Source organism: Cariama cristata, unplaced genomic scaffold (assembly GCF_000690535.1).
Source record: "Cariama cristata isolate BGI_N322 unplaced genomic scaffold, ASM69053v1 scaffold2898, whole genome shotgun sequence".
NCBI lineage: Eukaryota > Metazoa > Chordata > Aves > Cariamiformes > Cariamidae > Cariama > Cariama cristata.
The window spans coordinates 22,227-41,129 of NW_009630451.1; the positions used below are offsets into that span (position 1 = coordinate 22,227).

General features: G+C 38.6%; 1 protein-coding gene across 1 annotated transcript in view; it reads right to left on the bottom strand.

Moving 5' to 3' along the window:
• LOC104165785 (ubiquitin-associated protein 2-like) overlaps positions 1 to 18,669 on the bottom strand; it is a gene marked incomplete at both ends in the record, with an annotated part of 38,835 nt that extends 20,166 nt beyond the window's left edge. Inside the window, 4 exons of the mRNA XM_009705524.1 lie at positions 2,082 to 2,134; positions 8,488 to 8,591; positions 9,790 to 9,844; positions 18,592 to 18,669. Coding sequence (XP_009703826.1) covers positions 2,082 to 2,134; positions 8,488 to 8,591; positions 9,790 to 9,844; positions 18,592 to 18,669 — 290 coding nt within the window. The remainder of the gene's footprint in view (positions 1 to 2,081; positions 2,135 to 8,487; positions 8,592 to 9,789; positions 9,845 to 18,591) is intronic.
• Between the last annotated feature and the right edge of the window lie 234 nt (positions 18,670 to 18,903).

Genomic DNA, 18,903 nt, shown 5'->3' on the forward strand with positions numbered 1-18,903 from the left:
TGCCTACAGGCAAAAAGACTACAATAGCTGCTTTTTTTCCCCCAGCGTTAGCCCTTTAGGAGACCATGCTGAGCTGTTCTTTTTTCATCATTCACTACAATACTGAAAATTTTTCAGTTGCTGCTTTCCAGAAAACAGCCACTTGTTCCGGAGGTGTGCCTTTATTCCTATAAAACAAATGGGCACTTGGCTATATTAAAGCATTTTTCACTTGAACAGGACAAGTCTAGCAGATGTCCAGATTTTTCTGCATGACTGGCTTACTTTTAATTGCCATTCCAATAATTTTTGGATTTCCCACACATTCTATTCAGTAGTGATTTTATTTTTACTTCCAAATCATTGATAAAGACACTAGATGGCATCTGGCCTGGGACTAGATTCTTTTATAGTCCTCCTAGAAATGCCCACATTCAATAAGGGTCCTCCTGCAAAAGATTTATTTTCCAAAATTTGCAAGGCAGATTTTAATCTACTTAACGTGTTTTGTGATAGCATGTAATTATTTTTAGAACAAAAGATGTAGATCAAATTTCTTGCAAGGACATACTCCATCTTCACAGTTAACTTGTAATTTACTTAAAGACCAAAATCAAGTTTATTTGAAGTGGACCTATTTTCCATAAAACTACTCTGAATGGCACAAGCCATATTTTCACACTTCTAATTTTTTTAAATCAGATGAATCATATTCTCCTTTATTTTTTCCCCAAGCATGTTTTGGGTTAATGTGTCTGCAGCTCACCGTTTCATTCACTCTTTCTGAACATCAGCCTACAAACAACTTTCTCCTAGGTTACAGGGATCTTTCCAGGACTCTAAAACTAATAAAAATTAACAACAGGCTAGAGATTTCATCTGCTGCTCTTTCATGTGGAAATTACTCAGGTTTAATAATTAATTAAGAACTTTCTATCTCTAGTCAGCATTGCTCAACATCCCTCCCATACGAGAGATGCTGTATTATACCAGCATCAAACAAGGGTGAGAAACAAGGCCAGAAACTTTCACTGTCCTAAGCCCTTAGTACACCTCTAGCATATACTGCAGAAATAGAGGGCAGGTTTAAAAAATATGCCAGCTTTTGATGGCAGCAACTGATACAGAAAACCTAGGAAGTTTAGCATTTCTTTTAATTTTCTCAAAAGACACAGCCCTCATTAGATAAGGACAGAGGGTTTTGTATCTGTTAATGAAACATTCACACATTTCTAGGGATCACCTCCCTACAGGAGGTGGCAAAACGGATGACTTCTGAGACAATCTCTTACTCTTCTGAAAATAAACTGAAATAATGGATATTCCTATAAAAGACAAAAAACTTCTTAAAAGCAAAGTTTTCCTGTCCGTATTTCTTGCTACTTCATTTGTTTTCTGAACTGCTTAAGCTTTAATACAATAACTGAAAACTTAAAATCACAAATGTGATTTTGACATATGATGATCATAAATGCCAAATGTTTTGCAGACATGAAGACATCTCTTGCCTGCTAAAGAACAAGAACCAAAATTGTTGTAGTACTTTAGATAACACACCATGATGAAATAATAGGAATGAAGCAATTAAGTGCTAACTTCAGCATACTACCAGCTCCTTTTATTAATATTATAGACATGAAGTGGACCAAGTGGAACAATTATGCAGATTTCCAACAGAAAGCATCAAATGAGGAGTCTAAGGTTGATAGTAAGCTTCAGCACTTAATTACATAAAAGTCTTGTGATAATATGGCTTTAAATCCCTACATAATAGTATGGGGAAGTATGCAGTTAATACCCATCAGTATCGAACAGTGGAGAACTCTAATTCACCAATACTTAACTTGGGATAAAACTTAAAATTTTACTATGTGTTGTCTACCCAGCAAAATAAACTAATATTTCTTAATTCAATTTTATTTAAAAAATAAGCTTATCTAAATATATATACTTGAAATAGGAATTACAGCAAGAAAGACAGTAAGAAATATCATTGCATGCATACAGCAAAATACTACTTTGAACATTTAGTTTTTGAAGACAATGCTGAAACTCTGAAAAAGGTAAATAATCAATCGGTCTGTTCAACAAGGTACACTTACATCTTCATTCCAGTCTTCTGCTGTCCATTCTTCTATTGAATTTTTCCATGCTCCTATCACAATTTGAAGAAGGAGAGAAAACAGTTACAAGCTAAAAGCATAATGTTGTACTTCAACTCTTCTGCTTTATAAGCAACCCGGTTTTCATTACTAGTGGAATACAACAGGAGGAGATGGTGGCTGGAAACATGGGAAGTTCTAGAAAACTGGTCTGCAGATTTAAAATTCTGGGAGAGATTTTTTTTTTCCCCTTTAATTTCTAATTTCAGGAATTTCTTAGCCACTAAGGTACCAGACATAACTTCCACGAACATATGTCTGCAACCAGTGATTAACCCCAAACTTTGGAATACCTTCCTCCTATGCCCCCAAAGACAGTGAGAGGTTACTCAACCCTCCCACGGGATCTCCCAGTCTCATGCACAAATTCGTACAGAGCCTGAACAAAACACAACCACAACACCTGCTCCAACAACCACAATCCTACTTTCCACATATTCAAATTCCACACCCAAGCTATGCCTCTGGAGGTTCCTTTCCAACCTAACTCTCTCCTCAGTACAGAACAACCCAATCACTTCCCCTGACAGAGTAATTTTATTTTAAAATAGATATAATTCATATATGGCAGCAGAAGAGTCAACAAGCTTCCAATGTGGCTGCAAAACACTTCCTCCCATAACTTGTGGCAGTCTATTTGGCGAATGCTGGAGTACAGCACACAGTTCACAGCAGGCGGCAACAGACAAACTACAGGAACGACCCTATGGATGCAAAAACCTGATCCCTTCCATAGGAAATAGCAGGCACAGACATGCAAGAGCAACAAATGGACTGAAGGCCTTGCCCACCAGCGTAAGCATAGGGAAAGTTATCCCAGCACCAGCCAGAGGCTTCATTTAAACTACACAACCATGAGTGAAGAAAACACCAGCAGTAAAGTTCCTGATACCATCACCTTCGATCAAATATAAAAGCAAAAGAATTACTGCTTTAATCATCACCTTTTACTTAACCAGGAACCCTCGGAGACACATTAATCCAGAAACAAGCCCCTGAAGACAGCATCAAATCCCATTTGCACTAATGCTATCACTGCACTAGTGCATTCTTTCAAACACCGTCACAAAGCAGCGTCTTGGGTAGAGGACGGTCAAACGGCACTAATCCAGTGAGGCAAACAGGCCTACCATGAAGATATACAGACAACAGGGAGAAGACAGAGGGTTTATACCTTGGAATCCAAAATTATTTGGCAGGTCCTGAGTAAGGTAACATCCGCTCTGTGTTGGCTCTGTGGAGCAATATAGAGTTGCCTGAAACATTTCGTGCTCACATTTTATCAAACAGCCCCTAACCAGAAGGTTTCTACATGCTGCAAAATAACTAGTAATCATATCCAAGCACAACAAAATTACTACTATGCCTCAAATTTCTAGACTAATCCACACATTTCCACAGAAATTTTAGAAAGGAGGAAAAGCCCAATAAGCAGCAGTTTTTAGAGAAATAGTTGATTTTCTTTCCCTTCCCCTGATCAGCACAGGGACCCTTCCTCTGATACTGCTTTTTTAAAGAAATATAACCCGATATCTGCCCTACTTACATTTATCTCCCATCAGACAGAGCAAGGCCTGCCTCTGTGATAGACAAACCTAATGCTGGTGCCAGATCTCTAACAACAGAGCTTGGAGTCTGCTAAAACAAACACAAAAAGAGCTCAGACAAACCAAGCCCAACTCTTGAGCATTCTCCACCACCTCTGGGAGACTGAACCTGTTTGTAATAATACCTGGGACATTTTCTTGACATTCAATTTAAACATTTACCTGTTGTAATGTTTATGAACATGGTTATGAACATGGTTCTGTGCATTTACTCTTTTTAAATACTGAGCACAACCCTGCACCCTTTTATTAGTTTACCTAAGCTGCTAAGTTTACTACTGTCGCTTACTAACACTCTGCCAACGCAATCCTTTCAGCCTCAGTTATTTCACTGCTCTTCTCTGCATTAAATCCTGTTTGCTAATGCACTCCTTATATTGATGGGATTCTAACTCTGATCTTGCCACAAGCACATCAATTTCCTTTTAGTGTAAAATCCACCTTGGCATTATTGTAATTCCATATATCCTCTTCCCAACCTTTCCCCATGCCTTGCAAGGTATCACAATTTAAGAGTTCTCTGTGTTCCACCGAAATTACGCTTCGTGTTTTCAATCTTTGTCATAGCAACTTCAACCTAGATGGCTATCTGTGACTCTTTCCTGTTTGCCTTTGTAACAACTTCAGTTTTAGAAAGTTACAAAGCCAATAAAAAGTATGTATGTAATGTTTTCAGTAAGTCTTCAGCTATTTTTGCACCAATTCCTCAATTCCTGTCATACTTTTTTCTTTTTCCTTTTTTTGAATAATCAGCCATAGATGTTAGCCTCAAAATAATTTTATTTTGGTCTATCCCAAACTTATATACTAATTCTTTCCTTCTGGATTGCATTCACATTCTAGAATGACCTGAAAGTTTCCTTAAGATGTTCCTTCCGATTTTTACAGCAGTCCCCAAAAAAAATCCCCAACTTCCTTGTAACTTCCAAACTACAAAATTTCCTTCTTCCTCCTTGACAGTTACACTGTAATTTATTTTTTTATTTCCTGTTATTCTTCAGTTTCAGAGTCATTTAAGGTTGCTCATAACTAAGATAAAGTTTTTCTCTGAAATTTATTAAACTCTCTCAAAGTAGAGCTATCAGTAAATTATCAGAAAACAACCATTTTTATAACCTACTTTGAGAAGTGACCACCTCCAACATAATTTATTTACAAGTACTGCTGTGATTTGTCGCTCAGGATCTCCCTCTGCCTTGTACATTACAAAAAAAGTAAGAGACTGAACACTCAGCATTCCTCTAAGAAAATATTAATCATGCTGTTCAAGTTTATTCCCTTTTGGATGAGGACTGGTCATTTTGTTTCCTCCCATCTGCCCCTTCTCCCTTTCAGTTGTACCTTACCTGTATAAAAATTAGGATGCAGGAAAACCAATGCTGAATTATTTAGAATGTAATTACACTCACATGTTACACGCCATTAAAGATTTACCCTTTACTCTCTTTTTATTTCAGCCAACACCACTAAGTTTTACCTCCACAGAACCAGCTAGCTTTTCTACAGGATTACATGATAGTGCACCTAGAAACACCTTTCATTCAGGCTACTGCAATTCCTCTGGCATCTGCAACAATTCACAAGAGGTTCTAGAGTGCTTTCAGAGCACGTATGAGGGCAACTACATTTTGGAAACAAATGGTGTATTTCTTTTTAATTGAAAACATTGATGTTCATCATTTCCCATCATTGGCTTAAAGAGGAAATACTTAGTAAATACTCAGAACTCCACAGAGATTTTATATTTGCGTGATATCTTCAGAAAACATTTTGATAAGCAAATTGGCTTTGTTTCTCCAGGTAGCTGCCCATTTATCTCCTTTTTAACGCAACTGCAGATGAAAGACACTAATTTTCCAAGTAGCTAGTATGAGCTAATTTTGTTCTCTTTCTTTTTAGATGAAAGAAGAAATGGGACTGAGTAATGAGGACTAAAGAGGGGGATTTCCATCCTGCCCCTCCTCTCTGTATACTCTTATCTGACATCCTTCATTAGCCCACTGCAGGCTTTATTAATTTCCATACTTATACATCACCCTTATTCACAACTTCAGTAACTCCACACTGGGAACTTATTACTGGGACTGTTGATTTGTAATTAACATAACAGCACTGTAAATTAAGGAAAAAAAAACAACTGAAAATTAATATTTGTGATTAACAAGCGAAACCACCAGCTCAACTTTGTACAATCTCCTTCCAGCCCCATACCTTATCTGCCACTAAACTACCGCTGCTTCCATCTTCCTTCCCAGCACTCTCTCTTCTGCTTTAAAACTACTACGCAGCTGCAGTCTCCTCTAATAACCCTCAAGATGCTTTCCATCACAAGGCTGAAAGTGCTTCCCACTTGGACAAAACTAAATTATTCCATTTCAAAGCCTAAACTTTTTAAAGAGATTTCTTCTTTTTGGCTCAGGGACTCATTTCAGACATTCCTACGGCTTGTCTAAAGAAGAAATACTGTAAAATAAAACACTCTTCCTATAGACAGACATAGAGAGACATTTTTGTTTTGTCAGATATGTTGCCTTTTCCATTTGCACTGAAAGTAAATTAAGATTGGCAGCAAAAAGGCACTTAGCACCCAAAAAGAACATTCACACTTAACTAGTTTGCTTTACATTTCCACCAACCAAATGATTTGCACAAATTCCCCGCAGACACGCATTCATTCATACCCCTAAGAATCAATAATCTGATGAGGCCAGGGAAAATTCCCCAATGCCTTCTCATATCTTCTTCTCCATGCCATGCTGCCCAATTTCTCATACATGCCTTAAGTTGCATTACTGAAGTGCAGTGCACTTCCCAGTGATATGGGCACAGCCTAACAGCAAAAATGCACCTGGCATCCAAAAAGAAGTTCCACACATCAATTAGTACACTTTGAATTTCCATCAGTCTCTTTGCTCAGCAGCAAATCCCTCATGTAGACACATTCATACTCTCACAGGGAACTGTCTACTCACAGCAAGCTACTCTTATCCCTAGGTAGAATTCTTCCATTACTGAAGACTGAGGACATGCCTACAAGGTTGCCCTAGGGGAGACACATAAAGGCTACCCAGAGTTAGCAGGGAGGGTCACAACACATTCAAGCTCACTTGGAAAGCAGAGCACAAGTCAAAGTCATTTGTAAGCCACTGCCTTACAGTTGCACTCATTAATAACTAACCAGTGAATTTTCTACCTTTGGTCCACTCTCCTCATGCCTTTCTTGTATGCCTTCTTTCTTTAGTTAGTTCACCTTACTGCTTCGGCAATACTTGTGACAACATACCCTGCCCTCTACTACCATATAGCAAACAACAGTATCAGTATTCCTAGGAGAATTTTCAAGTCATTAGGTGTCCTTCTAACTTATTATCTGATAAACTTACTTGAAAAACTAACATGAGTGAAAGCAAAAGGCACTTTTCTGTTTGCGCTATGGCACCAAGTAATTTCAAAAGTAATTCCTTGGAAAGATGCCACATTTGGCAAAAAAGCTTCCTTTCAATAACCATTAATATACTCAGGGCCACTCTCCCACACTGGACTAGAAGGCACTCAGAGTGACAAGATGGCTGCCTAATAAGCTCTCCTAAAGTCTGAGCCTGTTACTGTCTTCTCTGGTTAAGTGGAAAACGGCTTGTATGAAGTTTAGAAAACTGCATCTCAAGTGGCTCTCAGCACAGCTCAATGGAGCACACCCTGGCCTCCAGTATCAGTCTTTTCCTTCCACACTTGACATACGGTTTGATGAAAAAATCACCTGAGTACACTTGAGCAATGAAGAAATCAAAAGAGTTACCCTTTGCTGGTGACAAAAAAAAAAAATCTCTCCTATCACTCAGTGATTCCCAAGTGTGCACAATAATGTAGATTAATTTCTCCATCCTGACACAGCGTTTCCTTTGTCTTCCATCTCCTGTCACAGAATATGAGAAGCAGCAAGGTATTCTGTCTTCCCAACCACAGACAAGCAGGTCACATTCTTCATTTCTGAATCATCATGAGATCACTGTTAAGTGGTTCCTTTCCAAACTATGTCTGTCTCTTGCCTTTAGCCGTGAGTGATACTCCACACTTGAAACTTCATACAGAGACACATAGCTGCCTCCATCTTCAGACAGGCAGACTGATCTTTTGGCTTCCATTCAAGTGGTTACTCGTGCTTTAGTTAATAATTCTTCTCTTCAAAGGTGGCAGATCTTGGAATTCTCCTCCACCCCAGAGACTCACATCCTTACATTGTACAGGTAGGGCTTCCAAAGCCATCCGACTGTGGGTTCATATTTGCAAACAGTTTTCTTTTTCTTCTTCTGCTTAGATACTCACACCCTATTGCCCAATGTCTGTGGATCAATCACTTTTAGTAGGACTTATATTCCTTAACTAGATTAGGTGAGCTCTTAAGTAGTACTTAAGATTTCTAAAGAGTTCTTCACATAAAAGGTTCTTCCCTTAACTCTTCAAATCCCTCTGTCTCTCAAGGGATTGGAGATTGTTAGTACTAAAATAAAAAAACTGCAAACTGTCTTCCCTTCATTCTAACCAGATAGTCACTCAGGCTACAGCATGTGCTCTGCACATTAGTAGCAGCTAAGCTATGAAAGTAAAAAACAAAAATAACTGTGTCATGTGAGAGGTATGGACATTTTCAGAAGTTAACTGAACACTAACGGAATGGTTATTTTAACCACAATTTGCTACAGGTCTTCATTCCAAGCCTTCCACTTCTTGAAGCATCTTACCAGTTCCATCATCTGCATCACTCTGACCAGTCTCCCAAATCTCTGATTTTGTCCCAAAGCCATCAGTGGCAGAAGACTCCGTATAATCTGCAGGGTTAAATGTCCTAGAGTTTTAAAAGTTAAGAAATGGAAGAGAACACATGGGTCATTCAACGAACACAAGTGTCATCATTTTTAGCTGAAGTTGTATTAGAATTAACATCTTGATTTCCACATAATTTATCTTGATAGTTTTCGTTTCAAAAGAAATTTTTCCTCTATGAGCAGACACAGATAAAAAAGGGAGAAAAGAAGTAAGAGGAGAAAAAAAGGGAGGAGACTGGAAAAAAAAATTACTGTAGAGAAAATGAACCTGAACAACTCCCAAAAAAGCAGTTAACAGTATACCTACTCCTCCCAGTCTTACAAAGCATTAGTTTATATGCACAATGGTAAGCCCCTCTCAGCTGATAGTTTCTCAGTAGGTTGCCGACTGATGAGAAACCAATATCACATCCTTTCAGAGCATGAGACTTGCGCAGGACAGGAGCCAGAACATCAGTAAGATTATTTCAGAATGCACTCCTGACACCAATGTCAAAACACATAGATGCAGCTAAAAAGTGAAACGGGATTAATGAGGAAAAAACTCTTCAGTTAACGATCTACAAGTGTGAACAAGAAGTATTATTAGAGAAGTAGAATGAGCCTTCTGTTCATCGTGACATCACTGATATTACATGAAACGTCATTAAAGGCAAACACTGAGTGAAAGTGGTGGAGGCCACACTTCGATGAAGCAAGTTATTCCAACAAGACTGAGAACAAACTTTAGAGCTGCTGAGTAACTCCTTTTCATTCTGGTTTAGGGTCCATGTATGTCCAAACAGCTAAAGCATGAAACCTCAAAAACAGGAGAAAGTTGATAATTGCTAGACTTCCTAGTTTTACATAGAACTTGCACGTTCTACGTTACACTGAAACAAATTTGTTTTTAAATTGATCTAGGACTAATCGTACCACACAGAACTTTCAGCCTTCAAGGCACTATGTGGCTGCTTCCGATAGGTACAAATGGGTTCTCCAAGACTGAGATATTAACATTGAGTGAACATACATTAGGTTTGTATCTGTGTGTCTAGTTAGAAATACTGGTTTAACACAAAAATAATCCATTAATCATCTAACAGATTTGTGAATTTTTGGATCCATATTGGTTTATCAAACATATAGTAATATTAATACATACAGTGGCAATACTGTCAATTAATATTGACACTAAGTTTGATCCTTGCCAAAATCTGTGCTCTGCATGTTTCTTACCCCATGCCTTGGGCTGAAAACCTCCCCGCTCCTCTCCCTCTGCCACGTCCAAACCCTAGGAGAGAAAACACCATTTAACAGCAACAGCAGAGGAGCCACCAAGCACTAGTCTGTCACATTAGAAAACAGTATGGTTGAAGAAAAAAGCTACCGTAGTTAAAGTTAAATATAATTTACTTCACTTCCCTAATTTCCTCACAGGAGAATTTGTCTCCCTAACACACACAAGTAAGCCACAGTCATCTAAGACTATGCATTTCAGTAGCACTTGCAATTCTTTGCCACCTCTTCTGTATCTAGTGAACTAGCTCCAAATGCCAAGAAAAGGACTTACCTAAAGACCCATTCCACATGAGACTGCTTTTGCCAAATCATTAGATCTTGTTCCAAATTTTGTTTCCCAAAAATGCTCTAGAATCCCAGCCTCCCTGCATACCCTGATGTCTCAAGAAATTCCCAGTCACTCCTTGCCTGTAAGGAGCAAGTTTAAATACTCCAGTTGTTTCCTTCTCTCACTCAGCCCACCTGTTCACCCCCACCCTCCTGTGCTTTCACCAACCTGCGACCACACATTCCTTCTGCTTCCCCCTTAGTCACAGTTACCAACATGAAAATTAAACCAATTCAAATTACTCAACCAACTTCATTCTTATCACCCACAAGAACATTCATTTCTATTTTTACAAAAACAATTATTTGTTACCTCCAATTTTGGTTACCAGCCCCAGTTTACAAACTTCTTGATACACTGAATGGCTTTATTTTTGCATGTTGCATAGTGCTAACAAAGCATGAAAATTTTCGTATTACTTAACCGTTCATAAAGCACATGTCTACATAAACTTTAAGAAACTGTTTCTTACATGCAGCATATTTCTACATAGATTCTTTTTTTTCTTTTTTAGGACCTCACTATCTGAGGCTTTTCCAGTTTGTTGGTTATTTTGAGAAAGACTATTGAGTATTATTTTGAATTACAAGAACAGGAGGTTAAGAGCTGCACACTGAGAATAAAGCGAGGTTTATTTTAACAACATATAAGTGGTAATAAGTCACCAAGAAACACAAGTTTACCAGAGCACAAAAGTCATAATCCTAAGTCACCAATACACTGGTTGACCAAACATCAGACCTACACATGATTAGCTGTTTGAATCTGGATCAAAATTACCCCTTATTTTCAGGGGACTACCTAAACTGAATAAGAGCAGTAGCTCCAGGACACAGTAAAACTAGCTTAGGAAGTTTTAAAGACTGTTTAAAGACTTTCCTTTCCCTTCCCTCACCAATCGTTCTTCCCCTTGCCCTAGTTCACTATCCAAGCACTAAAAGACATTTCTGGACCTCTAAAATGCCTACTATCTACATTTTCAAGGACTTGTTAGAAGCATCAAAGTAGCAGCACAGCTTTACTCACATTTTGATGAGAGTACACCCATATCCTATACAAGATGACAACTGCTAGCTACAGAGGAATGATCAAAACCTGCAGAGGAAGGATTCCCATCCAGCAACACAGCATTTTGGTAGGGCAAGAACACAGAAGAACTGAAGTCCGGCACTAGGCAGGCCTGTTATCTCTACATTTTCCCCCTCTTTCGTCTCTTTTCACAATCAGTTGGAGAGAAGACAGAGGTTAGGAAAGAGGTAACAACAGCTGCAATCCAGCAATCGTCATCACTCTTCATTGAGCCCACACACAGAGCTGTGCTCTTTGCTCTGCCATGAACAACAGTGCCCCAGACCCTGCTGTACCCAACTGATTGTAACTCAGCCTCTGAACCTCCTTGCTCAGCCTACCTATTCTACTGCTCTTCTCTCCTTTGCCCACCAAAAAACCCCAATCTGGGAAGCTGATCCATGGTCTAATGAGGTTGCAGCTCTCAGATGTACAGAAGTCAGTGCACTCTGGATTATCTTTCTCTCCAGTAAATAATTTTTTTTTAAGGGCTGAACCAGCTAAACAAGTTTATTTGGGGACATTGTAGGGGCCATCTATGTAATAAATTTACTTACTACAGCCACCAATACAGCATTAAACACTATTTACTAATGATGCGCATAAGAGAGATCAACAGTTTTTTGACAAGCTCAGCTACAAGACCAATTGGGAGCTGCAAATCATAGAAACAGTCAAGCAGAAATACTTTTGAGCAAGGCGGACATTAGGTACAGAGAGATTAGCTGGAATAGCTAGCATGAAAGCACACACAAATTTTAGAAGAGAAGGTAAGTCTCCTCAGCCTCCCAAGTGCAAAAGCCTGAAAGAATAACCTTAGTGTATTAAACAGAAGATTAAGGTTTAGCAAGCGAGGCATGTGTAAGATGCTGTAACAGCAGGGGCACAATAAACTACTGGCTAAAACCAGCAGCAAGAATCTCTAACGATTTTAGAAACTGCTAGGAAGAAATCATGTTGTTCCTCAAGTTCCACGCACAGTCTTGGACTACCACCCAGCAAGGGTTTGGGTTTTTTTATACTACATCACTTCGGAAGTTATCCCTGAACTTGAATTTCAAGTAGATTCCCTTAACTTCATAACGCTGTATCTATGCTGTCAAAGCCGAAATTAAATTAAGTTTAATCAACAAACGCAACAAAAAGCATTCTAATGAAGACAAAAGGGAAGTACCAAACCAGTGCGGTTACAGAAAGCACTAAATTCAAAGCTAGAAAACACACTTATGAAGTAGTAATTCAAAACACAGGACAATAAGTACTCACAACTGAAAGACTACCCTAACTTAGACATGGAAACTCATACATCAAGGTTATTAATGTAAGATGCTGGTGGGAAGGGCTGATATTCTCTTTGACACAACCAGATCACTAATATATTCTTAAATTCTCATGCTAAGAAAGTTACTTCTCTCAGCTGCCAAAATTAAAACATGGCCTTAAAACAATTAGAAGGCAGTGTCTTCTAACACAGAGAAGTTAGTCATGAAGCAACTATGAATGCCCATCAGGTATTTGCAAACTTTTGGTGCTTTTTAACAGTGACTAAAAGCGCAGTGAGCAAACGGGGCTTCACACTGCAATTCAGAGCAGGGACCCAAATTCTGAGCATGCAATCCCACAGTAGTTTAAACCCATATAAATCAGAACTACTACAACTGAGGTCTTCCTCGCCAGTGATGACAAGCTCTGCTCTCTTTCCTGCACTGACAGTTTTGCACATACCAATGAGTGAGCACAAAACCACAACCAGAAAACAAAATTACTAGTTCATTTTTGGATCAGCTCTCCAAACCAGTTCCCTGCTTGTCAAATGCCAGAAATCTACTCACCGTCACACCAGGATAAGCCACCAAAAAAACCTGTTGTCCCCAGCTACCATGCTGCCTGCTCACTTTCTTCTTTTGCTTGGTTAGTTTTAAATTTAGATCAATCCTCTGATTCAGTTCAAATACACCAGGAGACAGACAGGACCAATTCCTCCCAGAAGTAATGCCAGTTTATGCTTGTAAAGTAAAATGTACAGCTTTAACACTACTCTAAAAAGATGTGTATATATAGTTTAGATCGCAATGGTCAATGTTTACAAATTTATTTTTTTTTCCTGTGGCAATTCACAATCAGCAATTCTTCTATTAACATTTTTATCTACTTACAAAAAGAGAACAACTGACTTGGCAGTAGCTCATTAAATCTTCCAGTGAGTCTAAAGGAATAGATTTTCTTACAATCAATCAGCACGTGGAGCACAAAAGCAAATGACAGACATCAACAAAGAACAAAACTACTACCCTGTCTCACATAAACCCTCACAACATTTCTTCACATTCCTTTACACTTGGATCTACAAACAACAGCCTAAAGTATCAAGGCAGCATTGCTTACGCATTTCTGTTCCAAAAAACCAAGACTGGGGAACTACATTTGAAGCTGATTCTGATCAACATGCCTGCTATTACCCCTATCCAACATCATTTAAAAAAATGAACTATTTAAAGCACGGATTTGTTTCCTTTAACATTGTAGCTGTTCAACTGTGTATTGTTGAGGTTTTTTTCCTGCTCTTCAGCACATTTCCCCCAGTTGACTAGGTTCACATAGACTATCACTTATTCAACTTACATTTTTCTTTTCTGGAATGAATGTTAGAGAAGTTAACACTTACACTCAGGCAGGTGGTGAGATTTTCTGTTTCCACTAAAACCCACTAGGAGTTCAAAACATTCATAATCATACAATCAAGTCTTCACTCTGGTACCATCCACGCATGAAAAAAATCATTCACCTCACCGACAACTTTTCTTCCCCCAAAACAAACACACATTACATGGGAGCATGAGAAAAGTGTGCAGTACAACAACTCGGATGGGCTTTGCCCATTAACTTAACAGCCTATTCTGTAGAAAATCCAGTTTGCTGAGCTTGCAGACCTAAATCCTTCCACTGCAACACAGATGCTTTATGTCAAAACTCAGATTTTCACACTGACAGGTTGTGAAGACACTTTAAGTTTAAGAAAGAGGCCTAAGAACAGCTGAAAGGACGAGGAAATACAGACTGGAAGGGCAGGCAACATCCTAGATCTGTGTTTATCTCTGACTACACAGTAACTGAATGGCCCTCATCTCTGCTCTGGAAACGCAAGGCCAGACATCCTCCCAGCAGACACCGAGGTGACGGAGGCTTAAGCATTATGGAGGCTAAGTATACGAAGTTTGTATTCTAGATATCCCATACTACCAAAACAAACAATGGAGTTACATTTAATAATTCAAATCACTTCTGTCTTATTAGTCATCATAAAGCTAGAAGCATTGGATCAGTTTTATATACTGCATGTACTCTAGTAATCATTTTTAGGAGCACGTGCATAAAACTTTCAACTCTAAAGTTAAGTTATTTATTTTCTTCTAAACATATGTTAAACCTAAGATTCTGGTTAATCTCAAAAAACAAACATTACATGACTTACACAGCATTCAACCAATGCAGAATCAACTACAGCAAAACTAAACAGACTTCAGATTGTGACCTCCAGAAGGCCTGCTCTACATTCACGTTTTAGAAAAACCAACATCCTCATCAGTTCTGGCAAAAGACATTCAAATATATAAGCTAAGCTTTCATAACAAGAAAATGGCTAGACATGCTATTCGGGTTACAGAAGCTCAATTTTTTCAAGCACAGCATACTTCTTATCTAACAAAACGTTAAAAAAAAAAAGACATCAAGAATACAAGCTGGACTATAGTCAGACATTTAGAAAAAGGGTAAGCTGCTTTGCCTTCTTATACAGTCAGTAGAAAAATCAAGAGTTTGAAAGGCTCCTTTGTCATGCTGTTTAAGTTCAAAATTAAAATGTGTTTTTCCCTTTCATTTTTATTCTTGTTTTGCTATAAAGAAATTCCCTGTGAACATCCACATTTACAGTACACTCATATTGCTCTGGAAGAATGAAAAGGAAGAGAATAGAAGAACAGAAGTAAAAGCAACAAATCCATTTTCACTTTGCAAACTAGGAGAATTGCTACACACTAATCTGTAACAAATTCTATGTTGAATCAAGTCCAAAATTTCATCTACCTGCTAACCCATTATCAGCTATGGTCAGTTAGATATCTAGGGAAGAGCACATAAACAGAAACTACAGTGCACTTTCTCTGGAAACTCTTCTGGTCTTTAACCATTTGAGGATCAGACTTTCTCAATCAAAGAAAACTTACATACATCAAAACCCTCCATGTTTTTTCCTTTTCTTGCTGTGGTTTTTTTTAGGACAAAATTGTCAAGTCTCTCTGTGTGTAAATTTTCAGCATCTACAACATCTTATTGAAAGTAATTCCTCAGGTTAACTACATGTATGAAGAACTGCCTCCATAGGTTCATTTTGAACCTGTAACCTACTGCTTTCACTTAATGTTCCCTCATTTGCATATTTGCTTGGAGTGATCAATTCATTTCTCCACAGAACCTTTTCCACAGAAATTTTATAGATCTCTACCATACACCCACTCAGCCCTCTCTTTTGCAGAAGGAGAAGTCCTAGTCTGCTTGTTCCTCACACCCCATAAATGCAGTCTTCCCAGTACCTTCAAAAGCCTTTTCTAGCTCTGTTGCATCCTCTTGGGTTGGAGTACAGTGGGAGAACCAGACCTGCACTTAAAACTGAAGATGTGAGAACAGTAAAAAACAGCAGCACAAAAAAAAAAATTGTGCCTGTAAATTCTGTCAATTTGTATATAACACTGCAGCTGATTAAAACACAAATTAGGCAACATTTCTAGAGCTGACAATCCTAAAGACATAACCATCTTCCTCCATAATTCCTTCACAAGCTTCCATTCTGGACAGTTACAAATTCTTGCAATACTGACACACAAATATAATCACTTTGGTGCAATTACTATTCATCACCATTATAGTATTTTTTACATCTAAATTAAGCTCATTCAAGAAAGTCAGTTCTGAAAAGAAAGACAGATGGGAAGGCCATCTTAAAAAAAGAAATTCCTTGACTCCTTTCCAAGCCAAAGTTTACACCCTCGGTTTAGCAAGGAAAAATTAAGGGCTGAGCAATTCTAAGCTGGGATGTGTCCTGAAAGACATTCGGCGATGCATTTTTGCGTTCTGTTAATCAGTCAATAGCGCCTATTTACTTCAAATCCCTGATCTGCACACCAGCAACCAGTGGTGTTTGTACACTGTATACCTATCACCCTACAAAGTTGCGAAGAATGTCACACAGTCATAAACAGAAGATTTACTGCACAAGAAGTTAGTGCCTACAGCACCAAGGCTGAAATACTCAGTATCAGGGTTTTTCCCTCTCAGTAAACAGCACATAATCACCCCAGTGTCAATCCCATTTCTGCTATTTTCAGTGTGTATAATTTCCTAAAATTAGGTTGTTCTACAGTGAACCAGTAATATGATGGCCTAGCAAATCTTCCCCTAGAAAGCAGCCGGTAAGATAACTCCAGTCTGAGAAGGTTGCTTAAAATAGAGACACAGTGCGCTGTTCAGATATTAGCTGACCCCTAATTTTGTATCCAATGCCTAGATTCCTAAACACACACACTCTGCATGAAACATTTCTAAAAAAGGATTCTGTGATGATTACCAGCAGTCTATTTACTTTCAGCTAAAGCGTTTTACCCCACATTTGACTATTCTGTGTAACAGAAAAGAAAGAGTACTGAATGAAATGGCAGGAAGCTTTTTTTTATTATTTCGACTAATATCCAAAGAAAGAAGGTCATTCATCCCTGAAATACTGAGAAGTCAATTACACAGCTTTATACCACTGCCTGCAGGTTTCAAGGGCTTGCATTATAAAATTAAATTATGCATTTCCTGCCACAGAATACATACATTTGTAATATAATGATCCTGAAGTCGTTCAACAGGTTTATCACAGACAGTTGAGAACACTTCATTAAGATATTTTGCTCATATGAATGTACAGTCTAAAATATTTGGTAGAGAGATACAGCAATACTATGAACACTGAGCTAGTGAACAAAAATTGGTTGAAGTTGTTCCTATTTCTGCAGTCAGATACATCAGTTTGAGCTGATGATTAAGTGCTTTGGCTCGAGACATACAATATTCATCTAAAGTGCTACAGCGTTGACAACAAAAGCAGTGTATTGTCCATAAAGTTACAAAGCAAAAAATAGACTGCATTTGAAATTAACCTCTAAGTTTCACCCAACAATTGAAAAAAAATCCTACCTTTATAATTTGAGTATAAATTATACTTAATTAGTGCTAACATACCAAAAAATGTAGCTGTGAACTACACTACACCCTCCCCTGCAAAGCTACCCCTCTGCACACACCATTTGGTATTTGCTCATTCACAGGCACAAGTCATTCTTGAAACTCTCTGGAAGCTACATGTCTTTGCACCTTTCCACTCCTTCAGGATGCAGATCTGGAGACAATTAAGTTGGATGTGCCTGTCTTTGAATGCCTTGTTACTGGATATTCCAAAGAGAAGGGAGTCCTTTGAAGGCAGAACTTTTCACAAGTCAGACAGTACTTATTAGCTCTGCTGTCCACTTTATCAGTTTAACTCATTTAATACCCACTTCCCCACACAATCTGCATTGAACCTAGGTTACTCATTTTCATTCCCCCTGTTCTAAGAAAAAACAAGCCTCTTTCCACTCCAACGTGTGAAAATCCAAACCAACTACACATCCCTTGATTCCAATTCAAATCCATCATCAACATCTGTTATCTCTTCTACAGGATAGCATGAGAGTTGTACCTAAGACTCTGCAGTATTCTTTTTCCACAGTTATCATCAACTCTTACATGTCAAATTCTTTCTCTTACCAACAAGTCTCTAAGGTAGCTTGTATTTTCTCTGATTTGCTACAGAAAACAAAAGGCAAGCCTGAAGATCAGATCCATCCCAAAGAAACAGCACACATCACAAGTACACATCAAATCCCTCCCCAAGAGCCCTACAGATGGAATCTTGTACTCTCCTGCTGCCAAGGCACATCCGGAGGAGCCCAGTGCACTCCCAGTCACAGGAGGCTGGCATGAGTCGACCTGGGAAAACAGCTCTCCATAGCCAGAGCACACCAGCTTGCTACACAGGAAAGCACCATTAAGGTGATTTGTATCAATTCTTCTAAGTTCATCTGAGGCCAAGTGATGACAAGGGGTAAGGGAGGGGGATGTATCTAAATTAAAGGTGGCTGAAGTGCTTATAGAATCAAAGGATAACCAACAAATGCTTAAAAACAAGTGTTTAAAGAAATAAATGGGAGAGTTGCATTTTAGGACATGAAATCAGCGCCAGTCCCACACCAATGCCACCATCTCACCTCTCCCACGGCCACGTTTCCCACGGTCTGAAGGCCTCTCTCCTTGATTGTTGTCCACTCCATTCTCTTCAGCTCTAACTGTGGAGAGAGGACAGCTTAAAAGAAGCCTCAGAGACTCACAGATGAGACAATATAGCCATCTGCTGAAACCCAAAAGAAATGGCAAGATTTTAAAGTGGGCTGGTCAACAGATCTTGGTCATCCTTTTTCTTTGGGGACCTAGCTACAACCAAGTTATATTACTTTGCACTGGACAAATAGGAAGCAAAATATCTAATAAGGGGGAAATGTCCATTAGCAGACACACTTCTG